General features: G+C 42.2%; 1 protein-coding gene across 8 annotated transcripts in view; it reads left to right on the forward strand.

Moving 5' to 3' along the window:
* The first annotated feature begins 9,715 nt into the window (after positions 1 to 9,715).
* grin1a (glutamate receptor, ionotropic, N-methyl D-aspartate 1a) overlaps positions 9,716 to 26,871 on the forward strand; it is a 39,934-nt gene continuing 22,778 nt past the window's right edge. For 2 of the 8 annotated variants that reach the window (XM_084382346.1, XM_084382347.1), the window contains exons 1-6: positions 9,716 to 10,527; positions 15,771 to 15,905; positions 18,328 to 18,504; positions 24,246 to 24,308; positions 25,067 to 25,164; positions 26,652 to 26,773. In XM_084382346.1, the coding sequence (XP_084238472.1) occupies positions 10,279 to 10,527; positions 15,771 to 15,905; positions 18,328 to 18,504; positions 24,246 to 24,308; positions 25,067 to 25,164; positions 26,652 to 26,773 (844 nt within the window). In that variant the 5' untranslated portion in view covers positions 9,716 to 10,278. The remainder of the gene's footprint in view (positions 10,528 to 15,770; positions 15,906 to 18,327; positions 18,505 to 24,245; positions 24,309 to 25,066; positions 25,165 to 26,651; positions 26,774 to 26,871) is intronic. The other 6 variants (XM_084382350.1, XM_084382351.1, XM_084382352.1 and 3 more) reach the window with 5 other exon arrangements.

The raw sequence follows: 26,871 nt of genomic DNA on the forward strand, positions 1-26,871 counted from the left end.
GGTGCTCAGTGTCGACTCGTTACTGACTAATCACTGATGACTACAATGCTCAGAGCCTCTATTAAAGGCTTCTGTGCCTGCTTGGAAATGTGTCAGACGTATGAAAGCAATAATCTTCGGTTGCCGGCGGCGACGGGGCTCAGTATGTGGGAATTCTTGGCATTGCGCTTTAATTTCCGTTAAAAATATCAGCTGGTCGTGAAAGAGAGAGGCTGCATTTCAAAGCAAATAAGCAGTTACAAAGCACAGTGCTTGTAGTGAATATCAGATGATCTCTCTTTTGATATGAAAATGTATTTCTGTAAGTGGCTAACCTACAGATTTATTGTTTATTTAAATGTGCAGAATAAATCCGTCTGCTCGCCCCTGATGTGTGTGCTCATGCATTTGTGAACTGGCAAAAGCTTTCTGTTGCACTGAATACATTAGCGTGTTAAATTGAGCGGAGTGGTGAAATGTTCACTGTTCTACTTTGCCAGTGGCACTTCTCTCAGGCTCATATTATAGCTCAGCACTCCTTATCTGTGAATGTGCCAATCTTATCTGGGTTTATGGTGGGAGAGGACTGTGTCGCCTTTGTTGTACAGAAGCATTACATCAACAGTTGGCTCACTCGAGCTTTGTCCAGGAAGAAAGTCGACTTTCTGGAATGAGAAAACATATTGAGCTGGTGTTTCGTGGGCTGTGTTAAATGTATCAAACAGACAGTAAAAATCTTTTCGCTATGAAGGATGGCTGAGGCAGAAGTCATGGAAACAGAGGAGGAAGCTGTTGCTACACTCGAAGAGAAGAGAGGAGAGGCTTGGGTCAGAGTTTTATACACACCGAGGGGAGCAGGAAGGCATGAAGATGAGATTGACTCAGTCATACAGCCTCTGCTTCAGCACAAACATCAGCACAGCCGTGATGAGATTCACAAAGAGGACAGGCAAGCAGTGACAGATGGGGCTGACCCAAAGACATCTGTTCCACAAGAGCTGGAATTGGCTGGCAGGGACGAGGCCGGCTGCAGTGGAAGTGTCAGGAGTTTGTGCAGCGACAGCAGCCGCCACGAGTGCCCCATCTGCAGCGAGCTGTTCGACTCATGCGGAGATCACCGCATCACCTTACTCAACTGTGACCACGCACTGTGCCACCACTGTATAGCTGGGATCATGAAGCGTGGCAAGGACCCGGGCCGGCTGAGGTGCCCCTTCTGTCGACAGACCACGCCATTCCCAGAGTGGGAGATCAGGAGGATGCAGGAGGAGTCATTCAGCGGGGGTGTTTATGAGCCTGGGCCGGACCTCGTCATTTACCCTGGCCCTGAACTGCAGGCCGTCCCCACTCTGGAGAGGCAGCTGGAGGTGCATACAAACATTTGTGGATGCTGCGGCGACCCTCCCTGCCTTGTCAGAGGATGGAGACTGATACGACTACACTCCCTCTGCCTCTCCATCACTGCTCTCCTGCTGCTTTTACTGGTGTTGCTGGGTTGCTTCCTGTACATGGTTGTACCTCTTATTATGCTGCCCACACTTTTCAATGACAACAACTAAGCTTATTGAGGATCTCTTGAGTGACTGTCTGACATTCAACAGGAACCCTACAGTGAGGCATCAAGGCCTTTAATTGAATTTGCTCAAACAGTTACTCAGCAATGTCAAATGTTATTTATACTTCCAGTATTTTATTAACCTCATTTCTTATCTTTCATTTTGGATGGATCCAGACTGACCCTTTGACTTTAAAGCAAACTGTTGCTGATGGTATTATAATTTGGAAAGAGTCCAATTTGGAGTTGTCAAAAGCTAAACTGACTCCTGATTTGGATGATTTGCAGGCTCATATGAAGAATTAGTTGTCAGTTTTGAAAAAAAGCAATTCGGCACCAAAAAGTTAATCGTACAACATTTCTGAAATGTCTAAAACTGAGAGGATCCGCTCTCTTATCAGTTTGTCAACCACTGACTTTTGTTTTCTTTGAAGCGTGCCGCGGCTTTGTAGGATTTGGTGCCACGGATAAATGGAGGTCTGACTTTGGATCAAAACTTTTCATATCTTTCTGGGTCTTATATTGACCTACTTCTCATCAGAGCAGCTCAGATGCTCTCTGACGTTACCGCTCTGTATTCTTAGCTACAAAAACCCAGCTTGATCTCCTTTTATACCTCACATGAGGGAGACTTGGCCCTACAATTTAATCCTTTATATCCAAGTTCTTCTCTCAAAGAGAGGAACACAGAGAGCAGTGATGAAAGCTGGGAGTGAAGCTCCTGTTCGATCTCTCCTTTCTTTGTTTTGTTGTTTTGTTGATGCACTTGCACCTTTGAGTCTGTTATTATGTACCTGAGCTATTAAACAGATATACATAAATACTCTTAGACTAGGTTTCTGTTCAGCTCAGTTTCTGGTTGTGTGCAGAATATGTAAGCATTTTTTTCTCATTCAGTGGAAAACTGTAAAGGTTCACTTCAAGTCCACAACAATCTGTGTGCTCCTCTAACATCAAATCAGAATTGACAAGAGTATAGAAAGAAGTTGAGAGAGCTTTAAACTGCACTCATACATATGTTTTAATCAACAATGGATTAAATGACTTTGTGTAATGTGATACACCCACTGTTCACAACCTGCCCAGCACCAAATGGCAGACCAGCACAGTTAAATAGGAATAAATATTTTGCTCTGTGTTTGCTAAATGTGTAAATTAACCATTGGCATGTTCACCATTACAACTTTAAAGCCGCCACAAGAAACTTTAATTTTGTCGACTCTGGCGGCCCCTGTGGACAAGAGCGGTATGAGCACCACTGTCTGTGGTAAAGACCTTAATCTGGCTAGTGTGTGCATGTCATGGTTTGAGATTTTGGTTTAGTTGTTTCCTGTTTTGTTTTGGTATATTTATCCTCATGTGTCATGTGTTACTTTCCTGTCTTTGTGTTTTTCCCACCTTTTTCGACTGCCCTATTAGTCTCTCATTAGTCTTCCCTAACTTGCATATTTAATCTCTCTCTCTTAGTTTGTTCCTGGTGTCACTGTGTTTGCTCCTCGTGTTTTTTGCAATCCTGCCTGTGTTCCCCGACCTCCGTCCTGGTTTGTACTTTATTTATTTTTCATATTTTTCTTTAGTCTTTTATATTTTCCCCAGCCTGTTTTTGTCAGTGGTGTTGCCTGCCCTTTTCGTTGGCTGCATTTTTAGATTTTTGGACTTCAACTTTAATTCCCTGCTGTTGTGTTTTGTGTTTGGGTCCTCACCTTTTAGCATATGTTTTGAAATCAAGTAAAAGAAAGATGCAGCATGTTTCTAGTATTATTTTTCTTTTTTTGCACACAGCTGTTTACAGGATGCATGGCGGTGAGCTAACCCTAACCCTATTTGTGGCTATGTAATGTTAATAACTGTAATATGACAATGGTGAAGCAATTTTAGTACGATAACAAACCACCGGACTATAGAGCAGCTTCTTTCCTCTGGTTGTGAGACCCCAGAATTCATCTGCAGCACTCTGCCAAAAAAAACAAAAAACTATCCAACCCGGGATAAGTTGGAAAAAGTGCCTAAAGAGTAGCTATAATAAATTTGTAGAAATGTTCTGGCTGATTTTCTTCTTTGCTTATTTGGATGGCATCAGTATTAAAGTGACAATGTTCCATAACCGGCTACAAATTCCTTGTAGTATGTTTAAAGCGTCAAAGGTGTTTTCAGCTCTCCATGCTGCCCCCAAGTGGCCAGAAAATAAATAAATACATAGGTGCAGCTTTAACAAATGTGTCCTCATATATGCAAAATAATTAAAGAGGAAAGTGGTATAGGTTTCTAAACTAACTATAAACTTAGTGATAAACCAATGATATTGGTGATATATTCATGTCGGGTGTTATTAAGCTTCTGCTTGATTTAATATCTTTACAAAAGAGGCAGAAGATTGTTTGATGAAATTTTCAAGACTAGGTTCCCAGTACGAGTGTTCGACTGGCTGTTGAGTCTAACGCCAATGATGAAGCAAAGGTAACACCCAAAACAAGCTTGTCGAAAATATAAAAATATAAAAAATACATTGCTTATGTTACTAAGAGAACTGTGTGTCGAGTGCACAGAAATTTTGCCTTGGGCACACTGATGTAGAGACATACAACGAGGTATTCTGTTTTAAATATGACGAGCTGCACGATAAGGATGTCATGCAATAATGAGAGTAAAGCAGGCTCTTAATGGATCACAGACTACTCTCTCTCCTACACAGACACACTCTCTCTCTCTCTCTCTCACACACACACACACACACACACACACACACACGTATGCCATATACTTAACATCTACATCAGATATTGTATTGTTCTGAAGAAGATCCCCTGTAACATGTTCGCCTGTTTTTCTCAGCTCAAATCCTAAATCTCTCCTGACTCAGTGGACTGTCTCAATTGCCGAAACACAAATTTGGAGCTGACAGGCCTCTCTAATGTGAAACAAAAAATTGATCCGTATCGATCGGGCCTGCAGCCCCCCACAAGGCCACGCAGCATGTCAGGAATCTAAAATCCGGAAGAGTCTTTGTGTTCTCTGCGGCATGAATACTTCAGCTCGGCATTGGGACAAGCAAGCAAGCGAGCGAGTGAGCGAGCACCCAGGGGGCTCACACATCTATAATTTATGTAAGGACTTCACACTACATGAGAAACACATCAGATAGGCAGGCATCCATCTGCTGATGACTCATGGAGGCAAACCATTTCCAAGACCTCATCAGGCCTGTTTATGTCAAAGCGCTGGCAGAGCATGACCTGTTTCGCTCCCCGCTTCAATCAGATAATGTGGGCTCCGTGGCAGAGGCTTCCGACAGCTACGGACATCAGCTGCATGCAGAATGCTGCTCGATGCATTTAAGTGACCCCTCGCGTATCATTTATGGTACACTTCTTCACACTGTTCAGCTCGGACGTGTTCGGTTCAGAGCAAATGTGTTCTGAAAAGCCACTTTCATCCCCTGCGAAGAGCGGCATGAGGAGCTGAAAGCATGTGGTCTGCAGACAAACGCGCTGCTGTCATGCTAAGCGCTAAAGCATGTAGGAGTTCAAGTGTGACATGCTCTGTGTGTTCTTTCCTCTCCTTCGCTTCCACTTTGTGTTTCATACGTGGATGATTCTTGTTTTAAAATTTAACTGCAAGTCCTCCTGATTTTTGCCCATAGCTTTGATCACCCTTAAGAAAATGTTGGTATTTTAAGACCTTTTGAGTGCTACTAATGCCAGGACCCTTGTTACAAAATAAATGAATAAAATTGAAAACACAATTAAAAAAAGGGGGGGTTTGGGTAGTTGAATTTAAAATGAGACGAAAAAGGTTTAGAAACCACTCCAACAATTCACTTTACATTACTTACATAAAGGTATTCATTTACTGCTAACACGTTTAGCTGCAGTAACAACAGTTTATAGCCTGCGGTGATGCTACAGCTGTATGCAGCAGACAATAAACTATCTGGTGTAGATTTATGAACAAAGTCATCTTCATTAGAGCAGCTAGCTAAGACGGCTGTTGCTCAGTGTGTTTGTATACCATGTTTTCATTTAAGCTAGCTAGCCTCACAGTGTTTTCTATTGCTCCGCTGATGTTAAACACCAGACACATGCACTTAAAGATGAAGCTTATGTTATGTTAGCTTGTTAGCTGACATGCTTGAACAAATGTGACGGCGGTTCATACAATGGTATACAGTAAAGGGCTACAGCAGTATGTACACAGCCAGTGCATATACAGTATGGATGATAACCATGACTAGCTGATGTAGCTTCCTCATGAATGTATTATGGATCTGGAAACTACGGTGTCAGGCCGGCTTGCTTTCACTTGTGCCCAGCGCTCCTGCAAAATATTCCCCTGTGATCTTAAAGCTATTTTCTCCACAGACCAATTATTATAAAAGACACATCATTCGTTTGGAAAAGGCTCCTGTTTGCAGTGTAATTACAGTCTCATCAGCAATATTTGGTTGATCTGGCCCCATTTGGTCACAATATTATCAGCCCTGTCAATCATTTGGAAAACCTCTCACTTGTTAACCTCTCTCTGAAGTGTGTTCTTCCATTTTGTGGAGGCATCCACAAAATGGATATGTTGCATTTTAGTGTGTTTCTCCATGCATCTCCCATAGACTTCAACACAGCTGTCACCACAGTCTGGCACCAAAGCAACATTTGGTGATGTAATGACCCTTCCTTCTTCCTTATGTTCCTTGTGCATAACCAGGAACTAAACCCTGAAGCTAGAAAACTTTTTTGGTGTGGAGCAATTCTCATTGGACTGAATGGGCGCCATCTTTTGGTTCACTATTTTGTTCCATTTATAATCTATAAGCTATCTAAAGACAGTTAGCTTCAGCAAGGTGTAACACATTTACATTCTTATTAGTTCCATGACTGTCTTGAGATGAGAATGTATTTTTTAAATTGATAAACATCACATGTGGAATTCATGGCACGATAGCCATTAACCATCATACACGTTGTTTCTGAAATAAGGTCACAGGGTGTTCCACCAGAGGGGGAGGGGCCTCGCTACACAAACACTCTCTTGTCCAATCACAAGAAAATGCGGTGTTGCTTGGGGCAAGTAGTAAATAGATCAATTTTTTATGTGTGACAAAATAGTAGTTTTTTTCATTGGAGATCAGTGGAAAAATATAAAACTGTATATTTATTTTTACATTCTATTTGACTTATAATATAATATAATTGTCTGACAAAATTGCAGAACATTCAGTCAGTTTAGGGGCTTGATACAATTTGAAATAAGCACCAAAATGATTTTATGTCGGCATAGCCTCTAAATTTGTACGTATGATCACATTTTCCTTTATTCACTCTTAAGCTTGTTTAGTTTCAATAAAGTTTAAGTGTATGTAAATCACTTTGAAACTGCCCCTGTGTATGAATTATGTTATTCAATTACATCTGTTCCAAACATATTTTTCAACCAAATATACAGCTGATGATAGTAATGTCTGCGTTAGGTATAAGAAGTTGTTTTGATAATAACCTTAGCAACACAATTCCTACAGAACACATACACATACACACACACACAAACAAACCTTGCTCTCCTCCTTGCAGAGGACTGTGTGGGTGGTGTATGAGTCTGTATCACTTCTGTGTGGGCGACGACTCCAAGTGTGAAACCAGGAGTGCATCTCTGTGTGTGCATCCGTGTGTGTTTCACCGTGTATGTGTGTAAACTTAAGTTTAAAAGCCTGCGATGATCTCTGAGTGCGAGACCGCCTGCTCTTATTTTTCTGCGTTATAGTCTCACTGAGCTGGAGAGCCTTCGTAAGACACTGCTGCAGTGGCAAACAAGCAAACTTATTATATAATGGCTGAGGAGCAGATTGGTCCAGCTTTATTGATGTGTGAGTGGAGGGTGAGTGGGCTGCAGGAGAGGAAGAGGAGGGCTTCATAACCTCATTTAATACGAGTCAGGGCCGTCCAATAAGTGGCAAATTTAGACACTGCCTGTGGCAGTCACACAGAGGCTGGGAGGGAACTCATTAGATCTGTTCAACACCTTCATCTTTCTGTTATTTTCAGCAGTTTACTGGTGAGAGAGGCGTCTTCTCCTGCCTATGTGGCTGGCAATTTGGCGGCATGTGTTTTATGTGGCACTGGAACCAGCCAGCCTCAGTTTTCACAAAATGTATTCTAGTTTTCTGCTCTAGACACATTTACCACCGTTATATAACAGATACAACTATCGGAAAATGTGTTTGCTTTCAATAAACAATATTATTGTTGTATTGTTGCCTTCAGGGGTGTTTCCTTCCTCCTGCCTCCAGTCTTTTTCTTAAAAGGGTAACGCTTTATTATAACCATCATTAATAAATGGTAAATTTATGATTAATTAAACTTTAGTTAACATTTATTTCACTCTTAACAAACAATTAAATGCTTTATAAAACATGTATTAAACAATCATATCATATCATTCAAACATTCAGACATGTACTGTACATCTTGCATGTGGTTCTGTCTTGAACCATTTCTTTGTAATGGCCTTTTTGCAAGCTGCCAACAAGACTCTCGTCAAATATCTGTCTGCCCTTAACACAGTACCGTCCGTAATATGACCATGAAGCACAGCACTATTCACTATCCAGTAAAAAAAGAAACATGGTGTTCTGTGTAGTGAGATTAAGGTTTCAGTTAAAGTGATGGAAAATGTTCCTCAATCTTCTGCTTGGAGAAATGTTACATTCTTTGTGAAAATGACATTCACAGCTTAAAACAGAGTAATAATGGCTTGTAGACACCTATGGGAGCAAATGTCGATCTGGAAATTAAGTAAACTGAACAGAATTGGAAATGATAAAAGTTCAGACATGTTGAAATGTCTTCACAGGTCTGTAGAAATGTAGAAACACACACATTTTGCTGAGCCCTGCTGTGCCCTCTTCGCTTACTCAGTATTTGGTCCAGGTTTTCTTGCAGGAACACGTTATAAAAGATAATGTTAAAGGTAAGGCGAGCAATTATTTATCTATCTGCCCATGGACCTATTTATTATCCAGCGCACATTGATTATACTGTCCTTGTCTGAAGTTATGAAAAGAAAAACAAACTCATCATCAGATCATGTTTGAGAGGAGCTCATTTCGGGAGCACACAGCCAGCAGCTGATGACTGTTGATTTCTTCAGCCTCTCTGATTAATTCATCAGCTCACTGCTGCAACACAGTCAGCCTCCACAGTGTTGTGTGATTTATAATTCACAACACAGTTGTTATACTGGCCTCTTTTATAAAAACCACCTTTTCCAATCGCAGCAATGAATACTAGAGAAAGAAAAAAAAAGAAGGCACAACATGAATCCCCTCGGGGCTGAAATATTCAAATAACAGCCTATTAATAATTAAAGCCGATGATAAATGATTTCCAAATGTCTTTCCCTCTTTTCATTTTGTGTTTTGTTGACGTCCTCTCCTCTGACGGTCCCTGCTGTGATGAATAAACTCACTCTCTGCTCGCCACACAGCATTTCCTCCGTGTAAAGATCCCTCTTTGTGCACGCGCGTTGTAAAGAAAATAAATAAATAAATAAATAAAAAAAACCTTGTTTCCAAGGTAACCGGGAGGTTGATTCTGCTCGTGTCTCTGGCAGCGGGGATGCTCCCAACACTTTACTTAAACACTCCAAACGCGCTGGGTCAGAGATTACACAACGTCCACGGGCTACCACAGACTGATCCGACTGCGGCCACGCACGAACACGCGTGATTACAGGCGTGTTGAGTTGTGACGCGATGGCATTGACGAAGTGCGTGATTAATGAGCTCGGTCCCGCGTTACGCACAGATCTCCACGACAAAATCAGACTCTCCTTCCAGTTTGGGGGGGACATAACACTCACACCACAGCCCCGTGTCCGTGCCTCCAACCCGCCATCCAGGCTACCATTGGGGGGAAGAAGGTTATTCTTCTAAATAAGAAGAAAAACCTTCTTCTTATTAACACAGCTTATATTCATCTGTATAAAATCTGCACACCATGTCCTGCAGGTACCTACATGTGCTCCCTCCACTGGCCTCTCCTTTCATGTCCTGTTATGACTAACATGGTGATCGAGTGTATTTTGAGCAAGTAAGCACATTTATTTTTCATATCAGCTTCTACTCCAGCAGCATCATCATCATCATCATCATCAGCAGCAGCAGCAGCACGCCAACGCGCAAAGCCCAGAGTGAGGAGCCGATACGACGGGAGCGCGCAGTACACCGCCGCGGCGCGCATGCACAGCTGTCAGCACCAAGGACAGCAGCCGCTCAGCCCGGAGTGACCAGCCGAGCGAGCGAGCGAGCGAGCGACGCATCGGTGCGATCGCTGTCCGCACAGAGCGCACGGAGAAGCGGCTGAGGGGAGCGATACACACCCCGAGGAGGATGGTTTGAGTTTTTCTTCAGCAGAGAGAGAGAGAGAGAGAAAGAGAGAGAAAGGGGTTTGAGAGATTCCGCAGAGGAGAGCAAAAATGCGGTTCGGACGTCTCTGGTTAACAGCCTGCCCCTCATAACGATCATGCACATTCCTCCGCATTGCACATAAATCCACCTATTTTTCCCTGCCTTCTTCTTCCTTTTTTGGCCTCCCCCCCACCCCCCACTCCCCTCTCTCTCGCCGCCCACCTGGATCGTATCTGCAGTCGAGCTCTCCACTGGCTGAGCCGTGCCGCTGTCCAGAAGCTGGTCGAGCCGACCCGCCACCGGGGAGAAAAGCGACCGGGCTGCGCTGAGCTGTTTGGTGGTCCACACGATGCGTCTGTTTCTGCTGGCGGTGCTCTTCTCGTGCTCCTGCGCGCGGGCCGGCTGCGAGCCGAAGATCGTGAACATCGGGGCGGTCCTCAGCCAGAAGAGGTACGAGCAGGTCTTCAAAGATGCCGTGACCCAGGCCAACCAGGTGTACGGCCGGGACAAATTCAAGCTGACCGCCATCTCCGTAACGCACAAGCCCAACGCCATCCAGATGGCTCTGTCGGTGTGCGAGGACCTCATCTCCAGTCAGGTAGTTCACTGCGCTGAATCCAGCAGTCACAGCCCATAACCCATGCTACACACCACCGCTGTACTGTACACATCACCACCGTGCTGTACATTGTTAGATGCATCGCAGTGTTTTTTGGAGGAACTTGCATTAGAAAGTTGCTGCTTTCAGGAAACCTTTCACGCACCAGCCAAGGGACACTGGATCAGCACAGTGTCTCCTCTTTTCTATAAAGCCTCGCAGCAGGAACATATCAGCGCACGTATAGAAACACAGCTCATACACCGGGACAGGCCGGCCATTTGTCCGATTTGGCAGCCACCCTACACTTGAACCCAGAGCAAGTTATTTGCCTTGGGTTCAAGTGTAATTTTGTCCACTTTGTGTGATTCCAACACAGTGAACTCCCCACAGACCCATCTGTTTCCTCAGACATCCAAAAATAGTGCTTTGGTTTGGGGCATATCTCGGATGAAAGGGCAACTTGTACGTTTCAGGACACACAGCTGCAGATCTAGTGAACTGCAAAGGAAGCAGCGATGGGTGAAAAATGCGCGACATGTCATTCACAATTAACAACTTGGCTTTGTGCGTGTGTGTGTGTGTGTGTGTGTGTGTATGTGCATGTGTGCGCGCGCGCGTGCATGTGTGTGTGTGTGTGTGTGTGTGTGTGTGTGTGTGTGGGGCGAGTGGAGGAGGTCAACATGTCTGCGGACAGTTGGACTTCCTGTGTGATGTCCTCCAGGGGAGGATCACTCACCCAGCTGCGAGCTGTGTTGTGTGATATGATGCAGGGCTAACATGAGCCACTGTTGTGAGAAGTATGACCATCCTGTTTCAGCTAAAGAGGCATGATGTGGATTTTATTCAGTCGATACGATAAACGATAATTATCTGCTTCTCGTGGCCGATGCCGATACGATAACCGATAAAAAATGAAGTTCCTAATCTGTAGTTTATGTAGAAAGCTTAAGAAAGGCTATGAAGTAGTGAGCACAGATGGCTGATGTCATTTTCCACAAAGCAACCCTAGTTGAAACTGTGCTTAAAGGGTAACTCCACCAATTTTACACAATAAAGGGTGTTCACATATCTTGCATATATACTGCATATGTGCGGAAAAAGTAGTATAAGGCCTGTGGTGGTTCCAGAAGAAGCTGCATGTAAAAAAAACTCAAGCGATGTCACTCCATTGCACTGTGGGTAATGTAGGCACCAGGTTTTAAAAAAGGAAGAAGAACGCGTGCTATAACACAGGCAATATCTCTGGTTTTGGTGTATCGATTCTGATCATTTGTTTTTAAATTGCACTTATTGAGTCAAACAGTGTTTTCCACTTTATTCCAAGCCCCTGTGATAACCTGCACAAATTATGGGTCATGCCACTTAACCAGAACCAGCATTTTTCATGGTAACAGGATGCTAACCCTCGATCTTTCAGCGATTGGTACAGCGTCTCATTCATTCATGAAGATTTCGATTAGTAACTTTGTCAAGTAAATACTACTAACACTATTATTACTGCTTAGCCCACTTCGGTATCCGCCTGTGTGTCAGTTATTATGCTATGCTGCTACGCTGCTACTTATGCGAGCTCCGCTGCTCACCAGAAATGTCACCTGTAACTGTTTCCCCAGTGAGCTCCCAAGGAAACTTGTGGATAAGAGTGCGATGCTAGACCAGTGGACTTTTTCCCAAAACCTAATGCCTACATTAGCCACAATGCAACTGAGTGACATCACTGGAGGCAATTTATCAGATTACACGCAGCTTCCTCCGGAGCCACAAAAGGCTTTATGCTATTTTTCCACATACGCAGTAGAACTCCCCAAGACCTGCAAACACACTTAAATGTGTAAAACTGCAGATTTACCCTTTAAACGCAGGTTTCCCAGGGAAGAATTATTCATCAGCTTTACAACAGGCTTAAAGTCTCTAACATATGTGCAAACAAACAAAACATATTTCACCAGTGATGTATGACCAGTGTATGTGAGAGTCGTTGAAACACTGGAGCGTCCTCTCATGTGATGCTCTTCATGTCTTTTAAAAAGCGCCAATGTTATGTCACAGCATGCTGAGGCGTCAAGCCCCCCTCGCGCTCGCTCCTGTTTCTCCCACACACATAATTAGGCTTCAAGAGAACAACCCACACCCACAGCTTTAATGCTGCTTTCATGTCCTTGGTCCTCTTGCTTAGTGTAATGGCTCTAATTGATACAGGCTTGCAGAATAATACTGTCGCATCCAGTCGCCCGTCACATGTTCACCCAAAGCATGAGCGTGCAATCCACCCATCAGGCTGTGCAGATTACACCAACAATCCCCAACAATTACAGACACACACACACAAACACAAACACACACACACACACACACACACACACACTCCTCTTGTAAATTAGACAGAATCACACCTAATTCAGACAGAAAGTCTATGGAGGGTTTAATCAGATGAGATTGGCTTGAATGTGATAGCAGTTACTGAGAAGAGAAGTGTGTGGCAGATGGAGGAGTAGATGCCTGGGAGCAGTCCTTGGAAGATAGACCTAATTTTTTGACCCAGCCATACGGACTGCTCACATCCAATAATCCATGACTGCACTGCCATGCCAACTTCATCCCTCTTCCTCCACATCTCCGAGGCATTTCCCAAAGCTGAGCTCACACAAATTCTCTTTTTCACTGGGGTTGCTGGACAGCTTTGGGTTGCTCAATGCAGGGATGAAACTCAACCGAGCAGCCGTAAATTAATATTAGTCTGCCAGCCCACATAGTAAAGAGATTCTGAACAAAGGGAGAGATTTCTTTGCTCTTCGATATCTTTGTCATAGATGAGTTACAATTTATGTAGACATTCACGGCTCAAAAATGTTATTTTTAACCTGTTATACAACGTTTTGGAGCAGCAGTTGCTCCCACTCAAAGATGACTATATTGTATTTAAAGTGTGCACAAATTTAATTCATCTTTAATTAGAAAAACAGATGTTTCCTCCCAGGGCTGGATTATAGAGCAGGCAAAGCCCTGGATTCAATCAGTGGCAATCAGTTTGTAATCACTTGATTAATTATTAATGATAATCTGGAGGCTTTATCTTAAAAAAAGACTTAAAAAATTACAAAAAAGGAAGAAATTTGGGGAATATGGGGGCTCAAAAGGGGCCCACATCTCGCTTTCTGCCCCTGGGCCCACTAGCAGGTTGATCCAGCCCTGGTTTCAGCATTAACTGTTGAAATTTTGATTGTCAAACATGTTCGTCTTTGTGATGATGAAATGAAGTAATTGTAGAGCAAATATCACAAACATCGAATATCATAGCCGATGTTGTTTTGACGTTAAGAAATATAATCGAACGTTGCATGCTTTGTTTCCTGTCCAATAAACAGACAAGATTGTTTCTTGATACATAATTGCCAACCCTCTGGTGTTTGATTGCCTCTCTCAGTTTCCTCCCGGGGTCACAATGCTCCTGTAATGCTCCCTATTTATGACAATTTTTCACACTTTATTCCCTCTTGGTTATCACAACCTGTTTCTGGCACTGTACAGCGTGCAGCCAGCTGTACTGTTGCGCCTCATCCTCCTCAGTGAGTGAGAGAGGGACAGAGAGACGGAGAGGAGAAAGAATATTCAAACACATTTCAGAGAACCTCGACAGAGGAATTCATGTGTCTTACTTAAAGTTTTAAAGAAAAGTGGCTGTAAAATCTGCCACGTCGATATTTCTGTCAGTCACAAGTGCCGTACCGCGTCAGTCCCCATCGAGAGGCTGACAAGCGCAGGGCAGTGCCGTGCACAGACTGTTGATAGGGTAGGGGCAAAAAAATGAATGAACGATAAATATGACTTTGTGCCACAGATTTATGCAAGTTTGCGCTAGAGGGCGGATTATTCTGTATGGAAGCCCTAAACAGTCATGGGTCAAACATGTTATTTCCTCCGTTTTCCCATGATAAGAAGTAAAATGTTATTTGTTTCTCAAGTTACTTATTTCATCATCAACAAATCTTGTTTTCCTGAGTTAGAGAATAATTTATCATGAGAAAACAACAAGATTTATACGAGTAGACTGTTACATAAGCACTCCTCTGTGGGGTGGTGGGTGAGGTTTTGGGAGTTTCAAAGCAAACCACATGAACTTTTTATGAATGTTTGCCATGAATAATGGGTACTGCTTAATCTGACATTTTCATTTTAAATCAGTTGCTACACTTGTCAAGACACCATCTATGCATGCTGGCATAGCACTGCTGATCTAATAAGCATTAAGCTATATTTATTCCAACCACAGAGTTCGGAGAACCAGATTCAGCAGATTATCAAAGGTTTACCGTAGACCTATTCAACTGACAGCCTGCGGACCAAATGCAGCCCTTTTACAACCTCATTCTGGCCCTTTTATTGTTTTGTTAATAGGCTAATCAGCCCATTTATTTGCGATGCCTTTGCCAAGCACAAAATTACTGTCACTTCACTATAACAATTTAACCCAGGCTGTTTAATCTGAGGGAATTTCTTGTACTTTTGTACACATGATGTGTCTATTTAAATTGTGAAAACTAATAAGCAGAGTGAAAATAAGAAAGAGAAAGTAAGTGCCTTGTTTGAACTCATTTGCTGTGAATATTTACAGGTCAGACAAAAGTAGCTAAATAGGCCTGGTTTACACCAACCCTCTCAATCTGATTAAGATATTCCTTCGGATCAGGCTACATGAGACAGGTTTCCTCCAATTGAGATGATTAAATGATGCATTTCTATTCTGTATGGGCAATTATTCTGATAATAGTGCAATATCAGGCCATTAGGGCCATGTAAAAGCAACAATTTTTCACCTTTCAGTCCCTCCATGAAGTTGCAATGATGCAATCGCCAATCTCTATGACTTCTGCACGACCTTGCAATTTTGTCTAAACATTATGATGATTGGTCAAATCTGCAGAAAAGTTGTTCTGATTAGATAAAAAATTTACACCTAATTTACAGGGATTGGTGACTGCAGCATCGCAACTTCCCGGCGGGACTGACCTTTTCATATGTGTGTTTATGTTTGTTTAAATATGATTATATGGTTGTGTTATAGTGTCTGCAAAAAGGAGAAAAATGAGAGAAAGAAAGAAAGAAAGAAAGAAAAAAATAAAGAAAGATGTCTCAAACCGGCAAATTGGATACCTTTCTCTCTCACAGGATGACTGGTGTGCCCATTTTGTCTTGACGCCAGTGTCAGAGTGACAAAGTGTTCCTCTTCTCCGTCTCTGCAGGTCTATGCCATCCTGGTGAGTCACCCTCCACAGTCCAATGACCACCTCACTCCGACGCCCGTCTCCTACACTGCAGGCTTCTACCGCATCCCTGTGGTGGGGCTCACCACCCGCATGTCCATCTACTCCGACAAGGTGAGTGATGGATGAGAGAAATGTAAAGACCGATCGAGCGGGAGGAAAACAGGAAGAGAGGGAAGAGAGAGAAAGCGAGGGAGTAAGGCGCTCCCCTGGGGCGGCTTCAAAAGCTTCTTAGATTAAACGTCCCATCACTGTCCATTAGAGGAGCTGTGATTAAATGGGCTTCCAGCTGCAAACTGAAAGGACATCATTAATAATGCGTCTGACCTGAGTAATGTTTTTTATGAAGCACAAGCCACTGAAATGAAACTTTAAAGCAATCACATAAATAAAATGCCACAGACTTTAATAACTCAATTTAAAGACTGTTCAAGTGACAACTCACCTAATCTGGCAAGTTATTAAAGAAAATCAGAGGCATTAAATACAGAAAGTGAAGGGAGCCCGAGGGGTCAGAGCATGGATCAGGGCATATTCATATTTTTTTTACAGGATGTTTGTTCATTATTGATAGTGTTAAAACCTAAAAACTGAAAACTCATTAATGTATGGTGTCCCTTTCTCTCAGAAATTCAGCTTCAGGAATTCCAGCCTTCAATATATTTTACGTGTAAAAGTACACTGTGCGCAATGTCATTCTGAAACTATAAGCATTAATATGTAGCTATAACAGCCCCCACTCTTCTGGGAAGACTCCCAGCAAGAGCATCAGTGAGGTCAGTCACTGATGTTGGGCGATAAAGCCCGGCGCGCAGTTGCCATTAGTCCATCCAGTGTTGGACCCATTGGGGTCAGGGCTCTGGGCAGGCAACGTCATTTGTCAGTGCTTTACAAACCCTGTGCCAATCACTGTTTGAAACATAAATCTGTTTTACGATGTGACAATGCTATCCTTAAGGTTTATTTAGGCTTAGGCACCAAAATAACTTGGTTAGAGTTGGGGAAGGACCATTGTTTGAAGTACCTGGTTGAGGTTTGAAAGGCATTTTGACATGTGACGCAAGTCTCAAGGAAGTCCTAAGTCCATATTCTTGGGCAAGTCAAGTCAAGTCACAGGTTGTGTCAAGTTGAGTTGCAAGTCCCGAGTCAAGCCACTCCGAAAGTGATGACTCTTGGCACAGGCACGATGATGATGATCTGATTTGATCCATGGACCATCAGGTAGCATCGCGAGGAGCTTGACTGACAGGGTAGTCATCCAGTCATGACAAAGCCATTCCCAGCATGCGCTCACACACCAGGTAACATTACACAGACACTTATAATGTCAACGTTGACAATGTTGAACCGTTTTGATGTTTTTGATATTCAAACTGAAAACATAAAATGACCACAGACAAGTCACTCAAGCCACCAGTCTCAAGTCAAGTCACAGGTATTTAATTTCCAATTCCAAGTGGAGTCTTGGGTCATTCATTTTCTGTCAAGTCAAGTTTAAAGTCATCAAAACAGTGCCTCGAGTTACAATAATCCACGACCTTATTTCTGCTAGATGAGAGCAGACAAGGTGGACCCAAATGCAGAAGATGGCAGGCAGGATCACGGCACACAAGGAACAGGCAAACACAAATAAACATGAGGGAAACAGGAGAAGACCAAAGACTGGACTTAGATACAAACTTTACTAATGAGGAGATGAGGTGTAGGTGGAGTGAGGCAAAGAAACATAGGTGAGAGTAATGAGTGGAAAAACACTAGGAACAGGGCTTGGCTAACGAAGTAATGCAGTGTAGGTGTGGAGGGAAAGCAGACTGGGGAGGAACACAGGGAACAGGGCTGGGATAATTAGACTGATACAAGACAGGTATGTAGGACAAATCAGGCTGGTGAGGAGCACAAGAGAACAGGAGGAAGATGGAGCGAAAGACACCACAAAACCCAAAGAAAACACAAGGAACACACATAAAATGAAACTGAAATGACAGGACCAGGACAATTTCTGCTTTAAGGTTAGGGGTCACCATAACTTATTTTTTAACTATGGTCATTACTATGGTCACTAGAGGGCTTTGTCACTTGAATTTAAACATGTGTCGTTTTTCTTGGGAGGACAGTCTCCTTTATGAGCCTGGCTTTGTGCAAGGCGGCGCTGCCATGTACCCAAACTGTTGCCACAAAGTTGGAAGCACTTCCTCTTAAAAATCTTTTAATGCTGTAGAATTAATATTTCCATTTTTTCCTCAAAACTAAAGAGCAACTAGAGCTTTTTACATTTTTTCCTACCAAACTTTTAATAGTTTAATTGTGGAAATAATTGGCAGATTAAGAGTTAGAGTTTCAATCCTAATCACAAAAATCAGCCCCAGTTAAAAGGGGTGTCCACAAACTTGTGACCATGTCCTGCACATTCCAATTAGAAAAGAAAGTATTTTTCTGCTTGGTTATGACTCTATGACTCTTTCAGTACGAAATTGTTGTAGTGGAAACAGAGTTTAACCTCAGTGTTAACCTCTATCTCCCGCTTCACGCTCCTCAGAGCATCCATCTGTCCTTCCTGCGGACAGTCCCTCCCTACTCCCACCAAGCGCACGTGTGGTTCGACCTGATGCGCGAGTTCAACTGGAACCACATCATCTTGATAGTGAGCGACGACCACGAGGGGCGGGCTGCTCAAAAGAGGCTCGAGACCCTCCTGGAGGAGAGGGAAACAAAGGTGAGACGCTCGGGCTGCGGCGTGTGAAGCATTGAGCGCGTGAGCGTGTAGGGTTTTTAAAAAAACCTCAAAGGTCTTCTATGTATGTAACTGTTTTCCTTTCTGTTGTGTGGCCACATCTCTTTCTCACCATTGTGTAAACATTGGCTAACATTCCTAGAGACATCTACAGCGTCTAATGTGGTCTAATCTGACAAAAGTTTGTATGTTTATTTGCTCATCTTCACGTTGCTTTTCGCCATAGTCCAAATTATCCTGTGTCTATCCACAATGGGAGCCAAATAGTGGACTTTAACGTGGGGCTTTGCAAACCATCACAGAGGGAAGTGTTTCATTGGTGGAAGTCAGGTGTGTGTTTCCTGATGAATGGTCGGCTTCATTGTTGTACACGCAGGCCTTGTGTAATACCACCCTGTTAGGTCATGATTACAAGATGCGTGAGGTTTTTTTTTTTGCCTTTTCAGATACCGCTGATGCATCCATTTTAAGTGTAGCTCAGAGCAGTGTATGTGGGTCAGTGAAATGCTGATCTTCTCTGAGTCAAAACAGACTTGAGTCTGCGATGATGTGTGCCCTTTAGGAACAGAGAGAAAGAGGGGGAGGCAAAAAACGACTGTCATCCATTGCACACATTTAATAAGATGATATTACCTTGGGATATTTTTTTCCCCGCTATACTCTCTGATGCTTGTCCCTCTCTGGGGCTCTTTGCTGTAATTGTGTGGCCGAGTGAAATGAGTCCCGATTCGGAGATTTAATTAAATCACGAGCTGATGAGATGCTGAACATGACACAGACCCGAGGTAATTCACGGAAGACGGCTACAGTGAAAGTGAAAGCTGCTTAAATGAAGTGACCGGGATCAGTATTGATTAAGAGCCACCAATAGGATAACATTTCAAACATTTGGATTAATCACGTTAGATTGTGCTGAGGGTGATACTGTCATATCATCGAGATGTGACTCACATCCTGCACTAGAGACGAGAAATCGCTGTTGTAAAAGCCTTTGATGAGAATCCAGGAAGTGCCTTTTTAATCTGAGTTTGGATCTCGAAATGAACCCATCTGTGCATCCCCTTCAATCCAATAATACTGAGAGAAGTTGCTTCAACTCTCTCGACTGTGAGGTTTTAATTACGCATATATTTAGACATGACTGCAGGGCTAGCTCAAGCATTTTCAGGCCCCGGGCATGATTTATTCGAGAAGCCCTCCAACAGTGTGCAGCAATAATTACACTGAAAGCCTGGTGAAACTTAAAGGATGAGGCCAGTGATATTAGATCGTTTTCCTACTGTCAACTAACAAGACCAAAGCCAACAATGAACTGATCTACTAAGTCTGTTATATCTTCTTCCTCTTTGCCATAAAGCTCCATTGGTGTCCAAATGTAATTAAAAACCAGAGTTTGCCGGAGTAAATGTTGGAAGTGTACGTCTCTGCAAACCATGGACATGTTGAAACTTTACGTTTCATTGTGTTGCAACTTTACATCCTTAGGTTCAACTTTCAATTTTATGTTTTATAACTCTGTGCTTCTGGCCTGGTTAGGTCCAAGCACAGAAACACCAGGGTTAGGGTTAGGACAAGATCATGTTTTGGCTTACCTGGTTCCTTTGCCACAAAAACAGCTGGACAATGTCTCAACTTCTCATCAGAGACATCTGGTGGTTTCACATTTACAAATGTTTAAACACAGTCTTGAACAGTGGTCTCTGGCTTGGCAGCCTTCTCGCCTAGTTGTAACTCCATCAACATTCTCTCCACCTCCCAACATGAAAGTCAGCTAATGTATGACTTGATATGACAAATGTCAAAATGGTACATATCAACATGCTGCCAACTGCCAACATATTGGCGACTGAGATGTTAAACACATGAATAAACCACTGTTGGCCTCCAGACTATTTGTGGTGTCACAAATTACGCTTATAGGCCCTGCTTCTTAAAATCAGATATTCAATGAAAACAGAGAAAATGAACACTTTGAGAAGATGAATGTGAGAACAGCCTTCTTGTGTATACATCGTTCTACAAAGCTCAAAAATTCAACTGTAGCAACAAAATGAGAAAAACACATTTTTTACTGGAGGGGGACTTTAAAGATTTATGTTTTTCACAAGAACCAATGAGTTCAGAGCTGAGTGCCACAGCAAGGAGAGACGAGGAAGACAGACTAACACATTGTTGTTGTTGGTCTTTAAAATGGGATTTGCTCACAAGAAGAAAAATATACACCAGCCTCACCCTTTAATGAATAGTTAAAGCAGGTACAGTGTCCTTCTTATGGTAATTCTATATAAAATATACATTTTAAAAGAAGGAGATATCCTCCTTAATTGTGTTAAAGCTCCAGAGTTTCATTAGCTGTGAGGACATTTGCAAATGTGCTTATTTGCACTTTAACAAAATCAGTAAGTGAAGCTTTAATGCTGAAAAGAAGATGAGAAGAATCAAATAAATTCTGATCTTTTGTTTGTTTGAGCGCCCCCTGAGGGTTATGTGACTCAGCCTGTCACGACATTGCCAGAATAACAAAACCTGTACCAGCTCTTCTATCGTGCGTTTATTTGAACAGCGATGTCAGCTGAACACCCGAACTGCAAACGCAGCTTCGACTGCTCTAGATGACGGAAGAGGAAGTAAGTTTGGATGTTGCAGGCTGCAGCTTCGTCACGTTATGCTCTAATTAAAAGAGAGAGGTGTTGTTCTTGCTAATCACCCCGATGTGCTGCATAAACTCAGTGAACGTACATGTTATATTTAGCTTCATGCCAAGTTCTTAGCGAGGTCACACAATCACGGGGGGATCGCTGTCACCAGCAGCACAGAGGCTCTGGACACAGTGGACTTAGGCAGAGTGCAAACGTGACCAACACAACATGAAATATTAATGCCTGACTGAGGATACAAAAATAGAGCGCTCAGAAATTCTCTTGGGGAAAAAAAAGACAAAGACAAGTTTTTTTTTCTTTTGTGCTGCTGGATGTTACTAATGGAAAATACTGCTTCTACACGCTGAAGATCTCTCATTATAAGATTCTGAGACGTAGTTACATGGCAATTACATAGGAGTGTCCAAGAATAAGGACAAAAATCGTCTTGCTTAGTTGTATATTTCACTCTTTTTCAATGTCGTTTCACACAATTTTGTTTGATCTTTAAAGAAAATAGATTTTTAGAATATTTCCTCAGAAAGTAATGAGATGGAAAATATTGAATTCTCTGTAACCTCACTGACAATTTGTTCTAGTGATTCTTATCATGGCAAAAACTGTTGCTTGCGATCCTTCAGTTTGGTTAAAATCTTATCTGATTATGATTCAGGATTACCTCTCGACATTTAGAATCACAATCACTCAAACTTACATCACTGTCGCGTCAGGGTTGTGTAATAGGTCTTCAAAGCTTTCAGTTGTGAATGGAAGAGTTTGTGCTGATGGCTGAATGGTCAGTGTCGACTTTGTGAAGGGACAGAAACAGTCCCGGAGTGCACTGGAGTGTGAGCTGTGAAGCCAGGCAGCTGTGAAGGAAACCCTGTGAAGCAGAAAGACGATGTGTTTTCCTGCAAAATGGCTGCCTGTCTCCGGCAGGAGTCCCGAGTGTGTCCTCGCACAGAACACAGGCCCGGACTGGAATCCAAAATGGTGACGTCTCAGATTTTGAGATTAAGCTTAACTCAGCAACCACTGAGAGTCAGTATGTTGTCATGGGACCATATTATAGACTACAACTGTTTATAGTATGGATTTATATTGTCCTAACAGTGAGTATACAAAAAGTAAACATAGTTTATGGTTTTACACTAACAGGAAATGATTAGTTGTCACACATCAACAACCACAGAATGGCACTGCTCATTAAACTCCACAAATAACAAGATAAATATGTCTGTAATTGAAGCTCGATTGGGGATTTTTTCCTTTTTGATTTGATTCATCTTGATTGTGTGAATTTAAATTAAATTGGTACAACGGTTATCAAAATCTGCATAACCAATAAATAACTCAAATGGCACTCAGTAGAGTGTATACCTCCACCAAGGCCTTTAATTTAATCAAGCCTAATCAGATATCAAACTCCATAGCTCTGTAACCCTATACATTTTAAACCACCCATAACTGCTTAACCATATTTTAAGCTCACCAGATATTTGATCTGCATCAAATTCGACTCAGTCACAAATATAAGCCACCTTAATTGATTCTGTTCATCAGGATCAATGCAGTATTCCCATAGAAATTAACCAAAATGTTGAGAAACGCGATGTTAAGGAAAATGAGGTTACATTCCTAGAATGCGTCCCTTTATCCAGATCTGCACCAAAAGTTAATGAGGTCTGTTCTGAGCTGATAATCCAAGTTTCTGACAATCCAAGTTTCATGGAAATCTGTTCAGCAGTTTTTGTGTAATCCTTCCAAAAAACCAACCAATGAATGGACGCGATGAAAGCATAACCTCCTTGGTGGAGGTTAAAATAAATCCACATAGTTAACATTTGCATTAGATGTCATGATGGTTTATGGTTTCTGACCAGAAACTGTATCATGACAGTCATGAAATCTACAGCAGTGTATTTCAATCCTCTTCCTGAGGCTCCCTGCCCTGCACCATTTCAGACGTTTCCCTGCTCCAACACGTCTGATTAAAACGATCAGTTCGTCACCAAGCTCTGCTGAAGCCTGATAAAGAGCTCTTCATTTGACTCGGGTGTGTTGGGACAGGGAAAACTCTGCATGCAGGACAGGGGGCTCCCAGGAACAGAAGTGAAAAACACTGATATACAGGATGTGAATTTTAAATTGTTTTCATGCAGCATCTTTCATCATCATTTGTACACCGTGCCATCACACCAGAATCCAGTCTGCAGTTGGGTTTAGGCAACAAAAGCACTTTGGTTCCAGTTGGAAAAGATATTTCCAGGTCATCAAACAGTCACACATTTTGATCTATAAGATTAACTTTGGTTAAGATGAGGGAGAGGTAGTGATTTAGGCTTTATGTTAATAAAAATCAGTTCATGAAATAACAACAAAATCTAATCTTTTGTGATTTATGTACGTGGACACAGAATTTTCCATTTGAACCTATAAATTACATTTTGTCATCACTTCACAAACTGCTGTGATACTTGGTTGTCTGATATGTTGTTCCAAGTCGCTGGTCACACTAGTAAACAACAGTATGAGGACAGAACTAGCTACAGTCTGTGAGGATGCCACTTGAGAGCTGGAGAAAATAGTGAACAGATGGTTGGATAGATGAGAGGTTTCCTCGTGCAGTTTTGCAAGTAGAGACGGCATAAAACTTTTAATGAGCTCTTATTTTAGCTTTACGTCTTTATTTTTTGAAAGCCAAGAACATGATCCTACTTTGGCCTTGATGGAGTGTGAGTTAGGGTTAAGGTCGGCCTTGTTTGGTTTGTTAAAGTTTCCAGTTGAACTGATTGTTGCTGGAGCCTGAGCATTTTGATTGCTAAATTTCTCATTGATAATCGATGCAGCTGAATCGGTATCCTCGATCATTTCTGAATTGAACACGTCCTTTACGGCACTTGATATCTTCAGCGTTATTCTAAAGCGGTCATCTCTGATGTTCTTTGCAAGCCCCACTGTTAAAGATCCCAATTTGAAGCAGAAAAGTGGAGATTTGTTGGAATGCTTTACTGCCCTCCATTTTCAACTGTTTATAATATTTTTCTGTGTCTGCATATTTTCTCTGTGCACATTACTCATCAGAATAAAAAAAGGAACTATGAAAACCTCGACCAACTGTCCTATGACAACAAGCGAGGACCTAAGGTATATTTGCATGGTCAATGCACGCCGCCCACCAACTTTCCAAACGTAGCAACTAGAAACCAGCCCAAACCAGTCACCAGCCGACCCAGAAATGTCCCTCTCTTGGTAGCACGTGTTTTCTTTAATTTTTTACTTTGAGACATTTCCCTATGATTTAAATGAAGAATGATTTTGTTATGAAAAATCTATAATTTTCGGTCATTAAAGAAAAAAAAAAGAAACCAGTGAACAGCGCCCCCGCTTTTATCATTTTCATTTTCTCCTTCAATAAAGGAATGCATGTACTCAGAACACACACACTCACACACAAAAAGAGTTTGCAAGTCCATTCCTTTGTGGAGAACCGGTAGTGTGGGACAAAACCGCTTCCCAGATGCTACTTCCTCCTGTTCTGTAGCACTTCCCTAGTTTTCAGCAGTCTTTTTGTTGGGGGAAAACGTCCCCCTCACCCCCCTTCACCCGTTTTTAGTTACTGGTTGCATTGACCTTCTTCTTCCCCCCTACCTAACACATGCACGTCCTTCTTTGGAGCCTTGATAACCCTCAGTTTGCATGCGAACAAATGCAAAAGTTTTTTTTCCCTTCAAGCTTTTTTTTTTTTAGTTCAGCCGGTTCCCCTGGATCGCTTTCCTTTTTATCTCTGTCTCCCGTTTTCAAACTAAATCGGCCAAGCTCGAACCCAAGCAGGTAAAGAGGCAGCATGGTGTCTGAGGTAGGGAAAAGTAGCTGGCTTGACCTTTCTTGTGCCCCGATCACAGGCAGAGAAAGTCCTCCAGTTCAGCCAGGAGACTAACTTAACTGCCCTGCTGCTGGAGGCGAAAGAGCTGGAGGCCCGAGTCATCATCCTGTCCGCCAGGTGAGAGAGTTCTATCAAAAATTACACATTACTTTCGTCCAAAATGGGATTATTGGTGAATCAGTAGGGCTGCAACCAACAATTAGTTACATTTTTATTAATGTGTTCATTAGTGTCTTGATGATGGTTTTGTCTATTAATTGTGAGAAAATAGTGAGTTTGTCTTTAAAAATCCCCCAAAATGTATTTGTTTGGATCCTATTTCTAGCATTAGACAAAGAAAAACAACAGATCCCAGAAACTGAGAAGATGGAGCAGCCAAGGCTTTTTTTGTTTGTTTGTTTTTCAGCATTTTAGCATCAAAATTAGTTGCATATTAAGTTTCAGTTGATCAACCAATCAATAAATCTACTAATCATTTCAGCTCTTGTTTTAACCTAAATCAGCTTCAACCTTCTGTGGAATCCAGCTGTGGATCGTATGTTCACTTATAATCAACATCTAAATTATGCCAATGTATTCTGGGCAGATTTTAGAAAAATATACTGATGTTTTCTTAGTCAAACGTTAAGATAAATCTCGATTTCCTTTTAATATCAGCTGCTGAGATCAAACAACACAATATTTTGCCATGACTTGGCCAAGAAACAACTTTGCTGTTGCACAATGAACAATACGTTTGCCATGTGTGGAAGAGAGCGCTCTGTGATCCCATGGCTCATTGTCATGGAACACAAAGACATTTTCAAACTGGATGAGACAGGGCTAAGAATTAAAAAAATATGACATGCTAGTTGGGAAGTCATGAGGCGTCCCCAGTGCTGTGTTGGTTGTCTTTCACAATTAGCGCTTTCACACTGGACAAAAAACCCTCCAACACCCAACAACATCTGGCTTCATCAGCTCTGTGTCTAACATGGAACTTTTAAAACCTCCTGTTCCCTGATGTTTTACTCAATGGCTTATTTTTATACGTTTTACCCCATTTAAAAAAGGTGCATATATGTGCACTAATTTTGGTGTAAAAATATATGACACACTACACCATTTGTCATGCACTACACGCTCATTTACATTCCCAATGTCAGGCCAGTATCTGGCTGATGTTGTGTAGTCTGATACTGGCATTGGTTTTGAATATTTCACTACTTACCACTAATATTTTCGATATAAGCATCAAACTTGTTTAATCGAAATTTAAAATTCATATCGTCCTACAAAGTGGTTTCTTGCTTAATTCAAAAGCTAAAGAGAGAATTTAAAAGAAAAATCAGGGCTCAAGAGATTTAAAATTGGGGCATCCTGGTAGCCAAATGTTTAATTGCATAAAACATAACTGCAACGTCCTTTCTGTCTCTCCTTGATTCCTGTCTGCCTTCAGAGTATCAGCTATCCAACAGAAGCACTGATACAAGGGAATAAACTCGGACATACACCAATCCCAAATAACTGTGGATTAATCAGCCACTCCTGAAAATGAACACAACATATCTTCCTCACACACAAAAACAATCTTCTGTCTTTTCCCCCACACGGTGAATTCCAAGTGAGGAGGACGCTGCCGCAGTGTACAAGGCTGCCCGCTTCCTCAACATGACGGGCTCGGGCTACGTGTGGCTGGTGGGCGAGCGGGAGATGTCGGGTAAAGCCCTGAGCGAGGCGCCAGACGGTACGTTCATCCAGCAGAGATTCAGTGTGAATGTACGAGTTAACCTCCAGCTTTACCCGGAGGCCCATCACAACACAAACAGGATTAGACGGATTAAC

The sequence above is a fragment of the Pagrus pagrus genome, assembly GCF_965226575.1.
Source record: "Pagrus pagrus genome assembly, chromosome: 19".
In the NCBI taxonomy this organism is placed as follows: Eukaryota; Metazoa; Chordata; class Actinopteri; order Spariformes; family Sparidae; genus Pagrus; species Pagrus pagrus.